At 39.8% G+C, this 17466-nt stretch overlaps 1 protein-coding gene across 1 annotated transcript in view; it reads left to right on the top strand.

Annotated features, from left to right (window-relative positions):
- The window catches only part of GRIK1 (glutamate ionotropic receptor kainate type subunit 1), a 411839-nt gene that overhangs the window by 255636 nt on the left and 138737 nt on the right, over nt 1-17466 (top strand). The window contains exon 4 of the mRNA XM_047795295.1: nt 6832-7013. Within this exon, the coding sequence (XP_047651251.1) occupies nt 6832-7013 (182 nt within the window). The remainder of the gene's footprint in view (nt 1-6831; nt 7014-17466) is intronic.

The raw sequence follows: 17466 nt of genomic DNA, 5'->3' as shown, positions 1-17466 counted from the left end.
CAGGTATGGCGTGCTCCAATAAATCTCTATTTACAACAAATGAGGAGGCCACTGTGGTTGGATCAGGGTGAGAGGGGAATGGTGGTCGGGTCAGAGAGAAGGGCCTTAGAATATTGGAAGAGCTTTGGCTTCTCATGAAATATGAAACCACTGGAAGGTTTTCAGAAGAGGAGTGTCATAATCATATTTACATCATAAAAAGATTACGCTGGCCCTTGTATTAATAAAACAGCACAGAGAGGCAAGCACGAAATAGGCAGCTCATAGGGAAATCAAGCAAGAGATGAACTGATAGCAATAGAGGAATAAGAAATGGCCAGATTCTGGAAATATTTTGATGTTGAGCTGGTATAATGCTCTAAGTGGGTGGAGACTGGGTGAGAGAAATAGAGAATCAAAGACGACTCTAAGCTTTTCAGCCTGAGCCAAAGAATGGAGTTTCCATTGACTGAGATGGGGAAAGGTATAAACAGACATAGTTTGGGGAAATAAGGGTATAAAGAGTTCAGTCATGAATATGTTAAGTTTGATATTGCAGTGTCTTCTAGACCTCCAAATGAAGGTGATAAATAGGCAGTCAATATGTGAGTCTGGAGTTCAGGAATGTAGCGTGGGCTGGGGATACAAAATTGAGAGTCCTCAGCATGTAGATAGGACTAGATGAGGCCATTAGGGAAATGAATTCCAGTCAGATGTGTTTATAACATACAGTGCTTAAGAGGCTTATTTTTCAACCATGGTTGTCTTAAGTCATTGTTGTTAACACACAGAGCCAGGAGATTTACAAAACTCAGCATACCATAAAGAACTATTAACTGTCACTTTCTTAAAACATAGTCTCAAAGCTTTACAATAATGTCAGTGATTGAAAGAAACATTAAATCCAGAAGGAAAGCACAAGAAAAATGACAACTACAAAAATCACAATAACTAAATTCTTGGAGCACTAATTTCCATATACTGGTATAATTATTTTATATAAATAGCTCACTTAACATACTCAACTACCCTGTAAATAAGGGCAAGGACCCCTCTTTTGGCTATATTTACACAGTGACTTGATTTGTTATACCTATTATATTTTCCTTCATTTTCCCATAGAACATAGAAAGAATATTATACAGAACCACGAATCTTGACCGAGGTCTAAAAATTGGACTTGAAGGAAATTAAACACTTTGACATAGGTGGTCAAGCCAAAGTGAAAGACATTCTGTACACAGTCAGTGCCAAGCAAAAGACTAAGCGAATCATTTCACCTTCAGCAATCACAATTCACATTACTGTGTTATGACTATTTGTGATAACGAAGACTCCCTGCTGCATGCCCTCTCACATGAAATAGCTGGGGAATGGAAAGTCCTTGGCATGCAGCACCAAAAAACAATAGATTATCTTCCCTTTCTTCTGCCCTCACTCTGTCCTACCCTTCCTATTTACCCACTCCCGTCCCCTGACCAGAACCCTGTTCAGATTTTCAGAGATCCATGCAGGAAACCAGATATTTCATGGTGGTGTATTATTTTTAGCTACCATTGATAACAGCTGGAATTCAGGGCCAAAATATACTGGTGGAGCTAACTGCAACATAGTTCATCTCAAATATTTTGACTAGATTCTTCTATCAGCTTCTTTGCACTTAAGGGACACAATTTCTCTTTTGGGAAGACTTTTTTGAAGCTCTTTAAAAAAATCATATGTATGAAGATATGCATTTGAAAGTACTGTATTTCCCCAGGTAATTCACACACTTACCCATTTCCATTTCTCAGTTCTGACTTTTTCCTCCCCTCTGGAGGGCATATAGATCCCCTTAAGAATCTTATTAGATTTGGATATATTAATATACCAACAAGTTTGTGAAATGCCATTTTGCATGTTTCCAAGTTCAAATGAAGATGAAATTAACATTTAAAATGCGTGATCTTATCTTTGGGTCCCAATGGTTTATTACCTTCATTTTCATGACATTAAATCCACTGATGTGGTGTAATGAACAGGGATTGGATTAAGACTCAAGAAAACCCAGGCACTTTTTTTTGAACTGCTGTTCATTAAATATAACTAAAGCTGTCCAGAACTGAATTGAGCTGCAAAAAGTGAGCTACAGAATTTCTCAAACCAAGAGGTGTTCAGAAGCAGCTGTGTGGAGGGGATTCATGCATCAAGTAGGGGTTTGACCTTTAAGGTCTCTTCCAATTCTTGGCATCTGTGACTCATTTTCAGGGCCAATCTAAACAATTAACCTCACTGTGCCTCACTTCCCTTACTGCAAAATAGCACTGACACCTATCCACCTCGGAGGTACACTGAGGTTTACTGAGCTATTTATAAGACATGCAGGATACTTCATAAAAAGTGGCCATGCAAATAGCAAAGTTTATTATTATTTAAGGAGAAGGCAGGGGAAATTTTAAACACCTACTGGAAATAGCAGGTTCTGTTTTGCTCCTCCATATGTTCCACCTGTTCCCAGAATTGGTGTGCATGTAAATCAGCATTTCTTTGTGTCATATTGGAGAACACAGAGTAGATAAATGGCCAAAGAGAATATTTAAAATCGGCCATTTGGACTTTTTTGAAATTTATCTCTACCTGCAGAGCCCAGTTCAAGTTCATGGGAAATAAACAGGGTCTTAAGCACTTTTGAAACCAATGGTGCAGTTTCCAACTGCGCTGCTGCAGGTGGGAGAGGAGGAAGGAGGCTCATGTTCTGTCATTTACTGAGAAAGATTTGAACTTAGAGAAAATTTGCAAGAAATGTGCAATGAACTCCTGTACATCCTGCATCTAAATTCAGCCATTGTTATCACTTGGCCATATTGACTTTAATGCTTTATTGTTCTGTCAATATAAAAACAACTACAGTAATAACAACAATAATAATAAGTAGTAGTACTGCTGAGCCATCTGAAGGTAGCAGCAGACAGCATGACCATTTTACCTCTAAATACATCAGAGAATATTTCCTAAGAATAAGGACTTTCATTTTTGTAACCATACTGTGATTATCAAATAAGGAAACAACATTGAGACAATACTTTTATACGTCTATATCAGTACAAATATTGATGTAGACATAGGATATTCCAGTTTCCCTAATTGTCCCAATTACATTTTTTGAATCCAGGATCACTCATTGCATTTAGTTGCCATGTCTAAAGCAGTTTGACCTTGCCAGGTCTTTCATGACCTTAACATTTTGAAGAGTTCAGGTCAGTTTTGAACAGCAGAACAGCCCTCACTTGGGTTTGTTTGGTTGCTACCTTACCTGCATTTCATTTTTAAAGTCTCTTAAACCTGGTAAGACACAAATACCATCACCTTCACCAGGTTTGCCTGTTTGCATGCACCCTTACCATTCTCTGAAACAGGAGTCCCAACTGGATGCACTGGGTCACATTGATAGGGCTGGCAGTCACACACAGGAGAGCCATTAGCAAAGTTAGAAGTTGGGCCTCAATCACTTTTCTTTCTCGGAAGTAATGATTTGTTTAGCAAACCAAGTTTTAACCAACGTTTACAATGAAGTGTAAATGATTGATGAATTGCTATAAAATGCAAATAAAAGGGAAAACTTTCTCTAGATTTTATCTCCTGTGAACTACAAAGCTTTTTGAAATTTGAATTCTGTGATATTTGCTAATGAAGGCAGAAAGGCTTTCTTTTAAACAAACAATTGCTTTGGAAGAGAAATGTAAATAAACCTCCCTGTCCCTTGCTCATGGGTCTTTCTATACTTGGGTCCGTAATCCTTAAATCTGCTGATCCTCTCCTTTCCTGAGGCCAATTCACCTGTATACAGAGAAAATGAGAAAATTAGGGCTTAGTAGTAAGTTTTTCTGAAAGCTAAATTCAATCCAATTAAAAACTAGTCTTTTGTACTGAGCTCTCCTTTGTCCTCTATTGGCATTAAAATCACTTTCTTTTATGAAACAGTTGTGAAAGTTCACTGCTACTTTTTTAGAGGTAGAGGGAGCCTGTTTATTAATAATCCCATTTGCCAAATAAAGGCTGAATGTTTTATGATGGCCCAAAGGTTTTTTTTTTTCTTCTCTTTTATTTATGCAGTTAGTTATGCATATAGTTAGTCATGCAGTCAGTTAGTTGATCTTAAATCTCAAATCTGGAGGGCCATTATTTAGTAAAAAGACCTCTACATTGAGGAGTCAGAGGTGTACCTGGCTTGAAGCCCTGCATCTGCCACTTAGCACAACCTTGAGCAAGTTGCTCCAGCCTCCATCAGCCTCAGCCCACAGTTTATAAAACTAAGTGGTAAATGATGCCCCATGCACATCACAAGATTTGATAGGACAAATCCTTCTATGGGCAGTAAGGACCCTAGAGCAAGAAGTATTCATGCTTTAAGCACTTAGCATGGGACTTGGCATACAGTGAACATCCAGGAAATGTTTTCCCATAAATGAATGAATGAAGGGAAAGATCATATTCAATTTCAAGTGCCAGTAACATGTGTCTAGGTCATCATGGTAGGAAGATGCACTTCAAGATTGACATTGCATTGAGCAAAGAAGGGAGCCGTTCATTGCAGCATATGAAATGTTCTTCTTAAATGTTTTTTCCTATTTTATGTAAAGGCCACGTTGATCTCCTTTGCAGTCATGCTTAAGTGAAAAAAAAATAAAAATAAAAAGTGATTGCAAAGCCAGAGGGCAATAGGGGAAAAACAGGAGAGAGTTGCATGCAGCCTGGAGTAAAGAAGAAAGGAGAATGGGTCCTCGTTTGCACTTTATCCCCATCTCATCAAATAATCCAAAGCTGTTATCTGTTCCCTCCACACCAACAATCTATATCTGCAAGGAAGAAGGGTGCGCACACTGGACTCATAGACAATTTAAATGCATGGCTCCTCCTATCTTTGTAACTCTGAATAAGATACTTAATTGCTCTGAGCCCTGGTTTTCTTATTTGAAATAATGGAGCTAATAACACTTGCTTCATATGGTTATTGTGAGAATTAACAAATACGAAACTCCATGTGTTCAGTTTTCTTCCATTAGTACAAGTGATTCTTTAAGTAAGAGGACAAGTGACATGGTACTTGGGAGCCTTCAACCACACTCGTTGATTTGGAAAAAAAAAAAAAAAAAGCCCAGGAAATCTACCATTTTAACAATTTTCAATTTTTATTTTAGAAAAATTTAAAAGGATAGTGAGTGCTAAATCTTGATATAATTCTACGACTCCTGCCTTCCTTGTTCTGGTCCCTTTGACTCTGAAGAGTGGCTTACTCACAAATTTACTTCAGAACCACACTCACTCAAGGTATTAGAGGACTCATAACATCTTGGAGGGAAAAATATGGCTTCTAGGAGAAACAAATAGCTAACTAAAAAGAATGAGAAAATAAAAAATGCATCAGGTACAGAGGAAGCTGGCATCCATGCTGTATCTTGCACAGTGCATACAGCAATTTCTCTCTGAATAGTGATAAAGCTTAATGTTTCCTATTGACTATGTGAAGCTGACATATCCTGAGGGCACAGACTATGCAATAAAAAAAAATTCAGGAGTTCCCGTTGTGGCGCAGTGGTTAACGAATCCGACTAGGAACCATGAGGTTGCGGGTTCGGTCCCTGACCTTGCTCAGTGGGTTAAGGATCCGGCATTGCCTTGAGCTGTGGTGTAGGTCGCAGACGCGGCTCGGATCCCGCGTTGCTATGGCTCTGGTGTAGGCCGGCAGCTACAGCTCTGATTTGACCCCTAGCCTGGGAACCTCCATACGCTGTGGGAGCAGCCCAAGAAATGGCAAAAAGACAAAAAAAAAAAATTTCAATTTCCAGTGGGAGTGTTTGAATGAGAACAAACATCATGCAGTGTAGCAAGCACCTGTTAATACTGGTGGAAATAAAATGGAAATTTTATATAGCTGTGGGTCTTGCCCTACCAAAGCACTTCTATTTTTAAAAATGGTGCAGCTCAGTAGATTCAAACCTGTGGTGAATTAAATATTTTTCATCAAGCTAGTTGGCTTTATACAATTTCCTACATTACCAATGGTGGATTTTTAAAGAATTTTGTGTCTGCTCTTATTATCATATTAAAAAAAAAAAATTCTACGGTCTTGGCTCTTCTCTTGTGGTGCAGCAGGTTAAGAACCCAATGTTATCTTGCTGTGGCTTGGGTTTCTGGTGTGGTGAAGGTTTGATCCCTGGCCCAGGAACTTCCATATACCATGGGTGCATTCAAAAAAAAAAGTGCTATCATCTTTTCTTTTAAATTAATAAAAGATTTTCCAATTCAATGTTCAATCATATTCAAAAGAAAATATAATAAGCCATTTACCAATAGCTTATAAGGCAGGAACTGAAAGATTGTAGAGAACAACTGAACTAATTAGCTGGTAAATGACATGTTGTATATAAATACTTGATGAAAAGTTTACAGAGGTTCATTGACCCACGAAATTCTAGTATTCTATTTTTTTAAGTGAGCAGGTGTTATACATTTCTTAAAGCGCCTTTGGAAACTTCACCTTTTTTTTTAACAAAAGTTTAAGTTTTAAATAGTTGCAGACTTGATTTGCTAAAGATTTGTGGTGTTGGCTGAAAGCTGGAGAGGACAACCGCATTCTAAAAAATTCAAAATGCTCTTGGGAAAATTGTGCTTTCAGCGACACATACCCACAAAAGGAAAATACAATATAATTTATCATGGAAAGAGAAATGACAAATGAGAAGTCAATAATGTAACCTTTAGGTAGGTGGCCTCTTGCTACATTTGGGGAATGATGCGAGTTTGACTATAAATGGCAATAAACAAATACTCTGGGCAGAGCAGTTGGTTGCATGATTGAATGTCATTTTCTAGGTCTAATTCGTCTGCAAGAGCTCATCAAAGCTCCCTCCAGATATAACATTAAAATCAAAATCCGCCAGCTGCCCTCTGGGAATAAAGATGCCAAGCCTTTACTCAAGGAGATGAAGAAAGGCAAGGAGTTCTATGTGATATTTGATTGTTCACATGAAACAGCTGCTGAAATCCTTAAGCAGGTAAGAGGGGAAGAATGGAGATGAAAATGTGGGGCTGTGTTCATTTCTCTTTCTTGAAAATGCCATCTGGTTTCACTTAGGGCAGCATGATAAAACTCCAGCAGAGCCATAGACTCAGACTTCATTGAGACCACCTGTTGGTATGAAGTTATAGATGTGTGGTCCTGTGTACATATTAGGAGATGGGTAGATCCTGTCAGCAGAGATTGAGAACAGTATCATTTTAAGGTCATTAAGCATTTCTTCTTTTACATTTCTTGGGGAAAAAAAAAAAAAAAGATTTCATTTACAGTTCCTGACTCGTCCTGAATATCTTCCTCATGGCAAAGACATCTTTTGTCAAACATGCAAGATTCTGAGCACAGTGGAAAGGGGCACAGGGACAGTCACAGAAAAGATGCTTTTCTTTTCTGATTTGTTACAGAGAATGGGCTGCCATACATTAACCTCCACAGACAGCCTGGGTGGAAATATTTGGTATATTGTGAAACCTTATATAAATGAAAGGTGTTAGTAATGTTATCAATTTAGAATGAATACAGCATGGAGAACTAAGTCCAGCCTCTTGGGGTAGAACATTATGGAAGACAGTATGAGAAAAAGAATGTGTGTGTATGTATGACTGGGTCACTATGCTGTACAGCAGAAACTGGCACAACACTATAAATCAACCATACTCTTAAAAAATGTGGAGTTCCCGTCGTGGCTCAGTGGTTAACGAATCCAACTAGGAACCATGGTGTTGCGGGTTTGATTCCTGGCCTTGCTCAGTGGGTTAAGGATGCAGCATTGCTGTGAGCTGTGGTGTAGTTTGCAGACACGGCACGGATCCCGCGTTGCTGTGGCTGTGGTGTAGGCCGGCGGCTACAGCTCTGACTCGACCCCCTAGCCTGGAAACCTCCATATGCCGCGGGAGCGGCCCAAGAAATAGCTAAAAAGACAAAAAAAAAAAAAAAGAATGGTAACAACAGAGTAAATACTTTCTGAATACTTTGAGATATAGCATTGATCTTATGCCTAAGAAAGAAAACTCAGAATTTAAAAAGAAACAAACAAAAAATGATTAAACCCAGACCAGTGGTTCTCACCTCAGTGTAATGTGACCCCCTCAGGGACTTCTGTCAATCTCTGGAGACATTTTTTGGTTGTCACACTGAGGATAGTGACATTCTAATGAAAACTAGTAATTACAGGCCAGGGATACTGCTCAACATCCGGTAAGGCACAGAAATCTTGCCCCCCCAGTGAAGAACTATGTAGCCTTAAATGCCAATAGTTCTGAAGGTGAGAAATTCTAGCATAGACAGAGACAATGGGAAGGCAAGCCAGATGTTTAAAGTTGAAGCATTGAGAGAGATCAGGGGATAGAGTTTGGAGGAGAGGAAAAAAAAAAAAATAGCCAGGTTATATTAACATGGCCTAATGGGTGTCTCTCTGTATTTAAGCGGTTACAGTGGCATAAGGCAACGTTCTTATCTAAAATGGCACAAGCTGTTATTGCATTCTCTAGTTTAAAAGGTCTGGGGTGTGCTGTGTGGTTGACTGGTCATGGGCACTAATCTCACAAATAGACTAATCTCCTCCACACAAGTGTACAACGGTGGGTTTCTGAATCACTTGGAAGAACTCTCTTGGTGCAGTGGTCCAGCCTGACTCTGCAGTGCTACTATGTCTCATACTTGAAGGGTATCTCTCAGAAGCCACTGAGTTACGGAACATTTTTTTTTAGGGCTGCACCCCATGGCATATGGAAGTTCCCAGACTAAAGGTAGAATTGGAGCTGTGTCTGCTGGTCTACACTGCAGCCACAGCAACAGGGGATCTGAGCTATGTCAGGGCAACACTGGATCCTTAACCAACTGAGCAAGGCCAGGGATCAACCTGCATCCTCATGGATACTAGTCGGATTTGTTTCCACTGAGCCATAACGGGAACTCTTGAGTTATAGAATGTATTTAAAATTGCACTTGAAAATGATCATAGACATCATCATATGGGCTAATCCTCTCACTTTAGAGGAGGTAAAATAACTTTCCCAGAGTGACACCACCAGGAACTGGCACTCTGACACCTTTAGCCCATCTGGTGTTTTCTTCACTGCAACACTGTTGCTTCTCCAATTAGGCAGAGTATCTGTTACTTAATTCTAGACTATAGCTGTGTTAAAAAATCTTTCAGAGGGAGAGGGAGGGAGTGGGAGGGAGTGGGAGTTCCCAGTTAGTAGATGCAAACTATTGCATTTGGAATGGATAAGCAATGAAACCCTGCTGTATAGCACAGGGAATTCTATCTGATCACTGGTGATGAAACTTGATGGAGGATAATGCGAAAAAAATAATGTATATGGATGTATGACTGGGTCACTTTGCTGTGCAGCAGAAATTGACAGAGCATTGTAAATCAACTATTACACATTTTTTTAAATTAAAATAAAAAAACTTTGGATAGTATAAATATCTCTCAGGAAAGAAAGCCAACATGTTACAGTGATGTCAGTAAAGAAAGAACTTTAAAGGTGAATAAATATAATCAGCTGCCCTTTATCTTAAGGCTTCATTTGAGAATTTTAATACAATCATTAAATTGTGTAATGGAGTGTGGACCAGAACTGAGAAAAACACCCAGATTTTATGTGTAGTCCTCAAAATGCACAAAGCATCCCTTCCTAAGAATCTTTTAGAGCAGAAGCTAGGGACTTCTGTTACATTTAGGAGAACAATTTGCTGATGAGGACTCTCTTGGTTAGAAATCCATTTGGCTCACAAAACTGGTCATATCTCTCCCAAAGGGGAATCTTGGAACAGCCAAGAGAAGTACATAGTGGCCAAGGCCAGGGGCTGCTAGAATTTCTCTTCTATTTTTGATGAATATGGATATAAAGTTATTTTCATGTAAGTGACTCTTTTTTTGTAGCATAGAGATGACATCATTTAAAGGAAAATTAAAGAAAAAAAAATCAAAACACAAAACCATATAAGAGAAGCCCTCCCAAGAAATGTCTGGCAGGAGCAAAGGGGAATAGGATTAGTTCAGCTTTGTCCAAGCCATTGGCACAAACATTTTTCTCACCTTGTTCTATCATCTTTTATCTTGTTTCCTTGTCCTAGTCATGTGAATGGTAAGATTGCCTGTGAAGCTTGGGGAAAGTGACTAAAGAGACTGTTCATCCCCTCTTTGTTCTAGACCAATGACCTGCAAAGATTGGGAGGGGAGGAGAACCTTTTTAAAAGATTCCAGGAGTTCCCGTCGCGGCGCAGTGGTTAACGAATCTGACTAGGAACCCTGAGGTTGCGGGTTCGGTCCCTGCCCTTGCTCAGTGGGTTAACGATCCGGCATTGCCGTGAGCTGTGGTGTAGGTTGCAGATGCGGCTCGGATCCTGCGTTGCTGTGGCTCTGGCGTAGGCCGGCGGCTACAGCTCCGATTAGACCCCTAGCCTGGGAACCTCCATATGCCACGGGAGCGGCCCAAGAAATGGCAAAAAGACAATAAATAAATAAATAAATAAATAAATAAATAAATAAATAAATAAATAAAAGATTCCAGCCTGAAAGCCCTACCTTACTGCTTGTGAAAGAACTATTGCTCTTTTTGAAATCATAGAGAAGACTCAGGTTGGCATAATGGGCTTCATTTAGACCTCCTGGAGGCTGTTGTGGTTTGAAAAGTTACAGTGAAGACCTTAGGACTTTCTATTCTATTCTACATGGAGCGGGGATACTCCTGGGATTAAATTTAACTTGCTCGGTTAGCCGTGGGCAGCAACATGTAGAAACAAAGACAGAGCCCTTCCCTGGATCTGTCTGCAGAAGGTTTCTAGGAAGTCTGAGGGCTAGAAGTTCAGGGTCCTGATGCCAGCCACCGCTCAACCAGTCTCTTTCTTCTGCGGGAAGGAAAAGAAGAGACTTGTGTCTCCTACTGAGGTGCCAAAATGGTGTCTGGTGTTTTCTGTCGTCTCAGTTTATCCTGAAGCAAATTTGGTATTCTCACTTCAGAGTGGCGAAAACGGAAGCTCAGATACGTTAAGCGCATCATGCAAGGTCACTCTCTGAATAGCCAGGCTACCCTATGGTCTCCAGACTCCCTGATCTCAGAGCCTGTGTGCCCGCTTTGCCAAAAGGGGTCCCCGTTTCAGAATGGATAATGCTTCCATTCTGAAGTAGGCTTCTAGAAATGTCTGGGGGAAACACAACCACTTGCTGCTGGTCTCCTTTAGATGAAATTAGTATTAATAGCTCTTACACTTTGGTGACTAAAATTACTGCTGAGAAAATTTTCTCTGCCAGGTCAACTTGGCTTTCTTCTTACGCTCATTTCTCATTATTTCCCCGTACTTCCCTGTACCTTCATCATATTTTACCATTTTTTAATGATTCTCTTAAAAAAAGAAATCAAATGCACTTTAAAAAAGATATTTGACATTTATCTAAAAGTGAAACTTGGGAGAAAGTCTATAGTTATTCTTGGGCATGCTAATCACTTCAGCAAAGTAATTATTTCTATTCATATTGAACAAGTACTATATGATGAGAATCTGAAAAGTTATTTCCCAAAAATTAGTTAGAAATTCAAATGTCAAGGCTTGATTAGGCGAGAGAGGAGCAGGGCTCTCAATGGGAACAAACTGTCTTTGTGAATGTCTGCAGTCTGAGAATGGCCTCGACAACCACTAGCATGAAATACACATGGGACCCATCAGATCACTTGATGTCTTCTCTCCCATCCACACACCAACTCCTACTAGACATCCTGCTGCTGTTAGAGGATGCTGACCTCTCCTGAATCTGTTTGTAATGTAGAAATCCCGGGTCCCCCGTTCCTCCTCACTTCTACTTTACCCAAGTCCCACCATCCTTCCACTGATGCCTCACTGCACCCTCCACCACACCTGCATCCTTGCTCTCTCCTACTGAGTATGATTCCTCCAAGTAGTTGATAGCAGGTGAATTTGCAGATGAAGTGCCAGGTAGGAAGATTCTAGGAACGGACTCCTAACATGTGCCTAGTGCCGTGCTGGGTGATAAGCATTCGCCTCCATCCCCTTTACTTGATTTAATAACCATTGATATAACTGATACTAGCCTTTTTTTTTTTTTCCGGCAAATGAAAACTGAAGCTCAGAGACAGTATTAATTTTATCTACTGAGCATGCTCTTAATGCAAAAACCTGTGACCTGTATGACATGACACACCCTCCCCTTCCAGCCTCCCTGCCAGCCTTTAGTCTTCAGCCTCCAATATGCTGTTTCAGGGGCACTCTGCCTGGTCACATTACGTACCCTCCTTTCCCTACTTTAAAACCTTGGAGCTTGCAGTTGCCAACACCTTCACCATTCTTGTCCAAAGTCAGCCTCACCTAAGCCGTCATGAGTAACTCTTGGGAAATAAAGAGGAAGGAACTCTTCTCATTCCTCATGACCTTGCACGCTACTTAGTTGTTTTGTAACCCAAATAAAAAACTGTAATTAGCTAAGGACATTGATTCATTTGTTATCTGTAGCCACTACTATACTTTAATCTCTGAGAAGACAGAAGCCTTCTTCACGTTGATCTCCCAAATCCCCAGTGGCTGTAATGTTATTTGACATTCAATGAGTGCTCAATACATTTCATTGGATATAAAGTGAATGATCCAAGATGGTGCTAGAAGCTCTTAATAAGCGATGTCCAAAATCACCTTTCTTCCACCTCACTCAGTAGGCTGAACTCTCAACTCTGCTGAGCATATTTGAACATGTCATTCCTACCACCTCAGATTCCTCCAAGAGAAGGTTTCACTCAACCCTGAAACCCTATATCAATTAAGAATGTAATGCATTCGAGCCAAAGATGCCACTTCCTGAAAACAAATGTGCCTCTTAGGAGAATAGCAAAGTCATTTTCAAATCTGCAACAGGAGTGAGGAAGTAAGTCACTATTTTGAGCATAGTAGCCTGAATGTAATGGTTCTCTGATGGGGAGAGTGGAAAGCTGCTTCAGGGCTGGGCCAATTCCCTGAGCTGGAGAGCGGCCAGTGGGTGAGTGTGTTTGTGACTCAGGAAACCAGCTCTCTTGTTTACATGAACTAGTACATCAGACGGGAGATATTTTTTCCCCTTAACAACACTCGTGGCAATGAGTATTAAGCTATAATTGAGCCATTAGGTTCCATAAAACATTTTAGTACCAAAATATTTTGTAGAATTATATTGCCTTTTCTCTTGTCAACATTTGTGTGCTCTTACTTTCATTTTTTCTTTTGTTTCAATTAACATAAAAACAAGGCCAGGCAGAAAATGTATTTTTTCAATGCCCAGCTTCCCTCTGCTAGAAAGTGCAATGGCAATGCTGATTAATCAAATATTTGTGTGCATTGATTTTTTTCCTTATAAGTTATACCTAACAGCTGTGAACAAGGCAAGCAAAGGTGGTTAGATGGGTTTCATGCCATGTTTCCACAGGACAGAGGCACCATTAGTCTTCATTTCTTGGGATAAAAAACATTAAGTCAAGCAGTACAGCGGTGATATGCTAAGAGGTTGCAAACCTGTCCTTGGAAACTGCACCCACTAAGCCAGATCCTCAAGTCCATTATTTCTAATTACAAATATATAGAATAAGCCAAAGACCTTAGGAGTTTCCTTTTACTCAGCACTTACTGTGTGCCAGGCACTGTGCTAAGCAGGTGAAATATATCACTCATTTAATTTTTATGACAAAATTCAGTATACAAGAAACTGACAGCTCAGAGAGATTTCGTAACTCACTCAAGGTCACAGAGCCAGCAAGTGGCTAAGCTGGGAGCTGAAACATCTCACAATTTAAAAGGAAGTCCTGTTCTGCTACTGTTACATATACCAAGATATCAACTGATTTTTCTAAGTAATGCAACCTGGAACACATTTTAGTTAAGTTTTGCATGTCCTCTGTACTTATTTTTATTCCCAAATACCCAATCATTTCCAGTTTACATAAATCCTCAAGAAATGTTGTTTGCGTTGAAGCCAATTAGTGAATGTGGTAGGGACACAGCAGAGAAATTCATTTTCATTCAACATATATTTGTTGAGCACTGACTGAAGGTGATATAGATACAACAGCGAAAACAACAACAAAACCCCGAATCTCTGCCACTTTAAGGCAAAAGGAGACATTGGTAATGAATGTCACAATAGATTAGCTATCCAATGCCAGTAAACGGGTGAGGGCCATGAAACTAATTTCTAAAAGCGTAAGGAACTTAGACTAGAGTATTAGCCTGAAAGGTGGGAGATACAGTTGCAAATTCTGCTCTTCTCCTAATAGAATAAATATGAATTTTGGGGTAGTCATTATGTGCTAGGATATGCTTTACATTTGATTGCAATTATGCATTTTTACTGGCTGAAAATATCCCATGTTACAGATGAGAAAAATGAGGTTTCAGGGCATATACTCAAGGGCAAGGCTGGAATTTCAAACCAGGGTTTAATGTGCCTATGATCTGAATGTCTTAGACCCTCTAGATATGCTACTTTAAGCAAGTCTGATTATTCCTCTTCAACCCAGTCACTTCATCTGTAAAATAGGATTGTTAGAGTCTAATCTTGCTAAGCTTCCCTTCAGCTCTGAGCTTCCATGCATGCAAGTAATCAAGAATCCTCTTTCGAGTGTCTAGACACAAAGAACGCTCACATTGCCTCAACTTTGTAGGCTCTCAAAGAAGTGGGAAAATAATTAAGCAGTTTATTCTTTTTTAACATTTTTTGAGTCCTTTGATGGTCTTTGAGACACTTAATTGATGATAAGTTCATCACTTGGGATAAATCCTGACAATGTAATAATGATGAATCTCAATTTATACTAACTAGATGATAATTTGTAGTATGTTATATAATTATTTTGGCAGCACATTCCTATCCTAATTATGTTTCTCTCAGGCTGATCTTAAAATGTATTTACTTTTCCTGAGCACATAGTTAGTTTGGGTTGTAAGGAGTAGTTCATAGCTATGAGTATGTTATTAAATACATGCAAGGATTAATTGACCTCCATGAATGATCAACAATTTGCTGAAGGGGTTTGCAATTTGCTTATATTCCTAGTGTGCAGGATGCCCTTTTAAGGAATCTCTAAAACCTCCAAAGAATAGATTTGGAAAAGGACTTAGATCTGCTTCAATCTGAATGGAGAGGTAATAAAAATCACATATATGCCTCAGAAATGCTCTAGTGCTTAATTCCAGCTACATCAAAATGTGGTTGTAATAGGCAATAAGAGAAATGACCTTTACAATAGATGTGTGGGTCATTTAGAAGGAATCATGCAAAGAATTTGACGATGTGTCTATCAAAACCTGTCTTAAGCAGAATCAGTGAACCTCAGCTCTATTCAATGTATTGAGGATATTTCTGCCCCTCAGTGTGCCTTTCTCAGAGTAAAGGATCCATAGCTCCTATTGGATTCCCTAAAGAAGGCTAAAGACTGAAGCAGGTTAAAAATCACTTCCTTATCTTAGCCTTACCCACTTCTTCAACCCTTCATAAATGCAAGACTTGACCAAAAAGGTCCCTCCACCCTACTTACCTCAGGACTGTTAGCCACATCCTTTCTTTCACGAGGGTGCTCCTATAAGATAGACAGTTCATCATTTACTCAGCTAACATGTCTTGGATATCTTCTATGTGCTGAAAACTGTGCCATGATAAACGGAGGAAAAAATGCCATGGACAACTCCAATGTATCAAAAGATATTGTTGAATAGTTGACTTGAATAGAGGACTTAGTGATTTGTTTCCTGAAATGTCTGTAAAATGGGAATATCAAAGCACAGAGCTCATACTGTTTTGAGAGAAGTTGAATGTGACAAGACCTATAAGGCATGAAGCCACCACTATCACATGAAATATTCCACGTCAGAGATTATCACTGACAGTGTTACGAGGGATATGGTATCTAGGCAGAACTGCAAGAGTGATATAGTGCTCCCCAGTCCTAATTCTATCCCTGCATCTCCTCCTCCACCACATCACGATAGTGGTTCCCAAACCTCCTTTCAGCCTGGGTTACCAAGTCTCCCTGTCTTATGAAGATCTCACCTGATACCATTAAATCTCCATGCCTGGAGTTCCCGTCGTAGCGCAGTGGTTAACGAATCCGACTAGGAACCATGAGGTTGCGGGTTCGGTCCCTGCCCTTGCTCAGTGGGTTAACGATCCGGCGTTGCCGTGAGCTGTGGTGTAGGTTGCAGACGCGGCTCGGATCCTGCGTTGCTGTGGCCCTGGCGTAGGCTGGCGGCCACAGCTCCGATTAGACCCCTAGCCTGGGAACCTCCATATGCCGCGGGAGCGGCCCAAGAAATAGCAAAAAAAAAGACAAAAAAAAAATCTCCATGCCTAACTTAACATTTACATCCTCTTCCCTAACCTTCCTCCAACCAACCAGTTTCTTTCTCTTCCTGTCTATGTCTTGGTAACTAGAAATACCATTCAGTTATTCAAGCCAGAAACCTAGGAGTGCCCTTGACTCTCCCTCACCTTTCATATATATTAGTTGCAGAACGTTGTAGATTTTGTCTACTAACCATGTTTCTGATTTGACCTTCCTTTTCTCCATCATTTTCATCACCTTCCTCCTGTACTAGAACAACTGTTCTCTCTGCCACAAGTCCTCTCCCTCTCCCTTTCTCCATCTACCCTCCATGTAACCTCAAATGTGGTTCATTTATTTTTTTTGTTTATTTTTTTAATTAAAGTATAGTTGATTTACAGTGTTGTGTCAATTTCTGCTGTACGGCAAAGCGACCCAGTCATACATATATATGCATTCTTTTTCTCATACCATCTTCCATCATGTTCTATCCATAGGGATTGGGTATAGTTCCCTGTGCTGTACAGCAGGACCTCATTGCTTATCCATTCTAAATGTAATAGTTTGCATCTATTAACCACAAACTCCCTGTCTATCCCACTCCCTCCCCCTCCCTCTTTGCAACCACAAGTCTGTTGTCCATGTCTGTGAGTCTGTTTCTGTTTTGAAGATAAGTTAACCTGTGCCACATTTTAGATTCCAGATATGTGGTATCATGTGGAATTTGTCTTTCTCTTTCTGACTTACTTCACTTAATATGAGAATCTCTAGTTGCATTCATGTTGCTGCAAATGTCATTATTTCATTCTTTTTTATGGATGAGTAGTATTCCATGGTATATAACCACATCTTTTAAAAAAATTATTATAGTTGATTTATAATTCTGTGCCAATTTCTACTATACAGCAAAGTGACCCAGCCATATGTATGTGTGTGTGTGAATACATACATATATGTGTGTATGTGTGTGGGGGGGGATTCATTTTAAATAAAATATCTGATCTTATCCCTCTCACACTTGAAATTCTTGAGTTGCCTCTCCCCAGCCCCTCATTGCCTGAAGCATAAAGACCACATTGTTTAGCATGCCATGCAAAACTGTCCACACTTTGTGCAATTATAACTTCA

Source organism: Phacochoerus africanus, chromosome 1 (genome assembly GCF_016906955.1).
Source record: "Phacochoerus africanus isolate WHEZ1 chromosome 1, ROS_Pafr_v1, whole genome shotgun sequence".
NCBI classification, from domain to species: domain Eukaryota; kingdom Metazoa; phylum Chordata; class Mammalia; order Artiodactyla; family Suidae; genus Phacochoerus; species Phacochoerus africanus.
The sequence above is the reverse complement of the archived record's forward strand: the minus strand, read 5'-3'. Positions and strand labels throughout refer to the sequence as shown.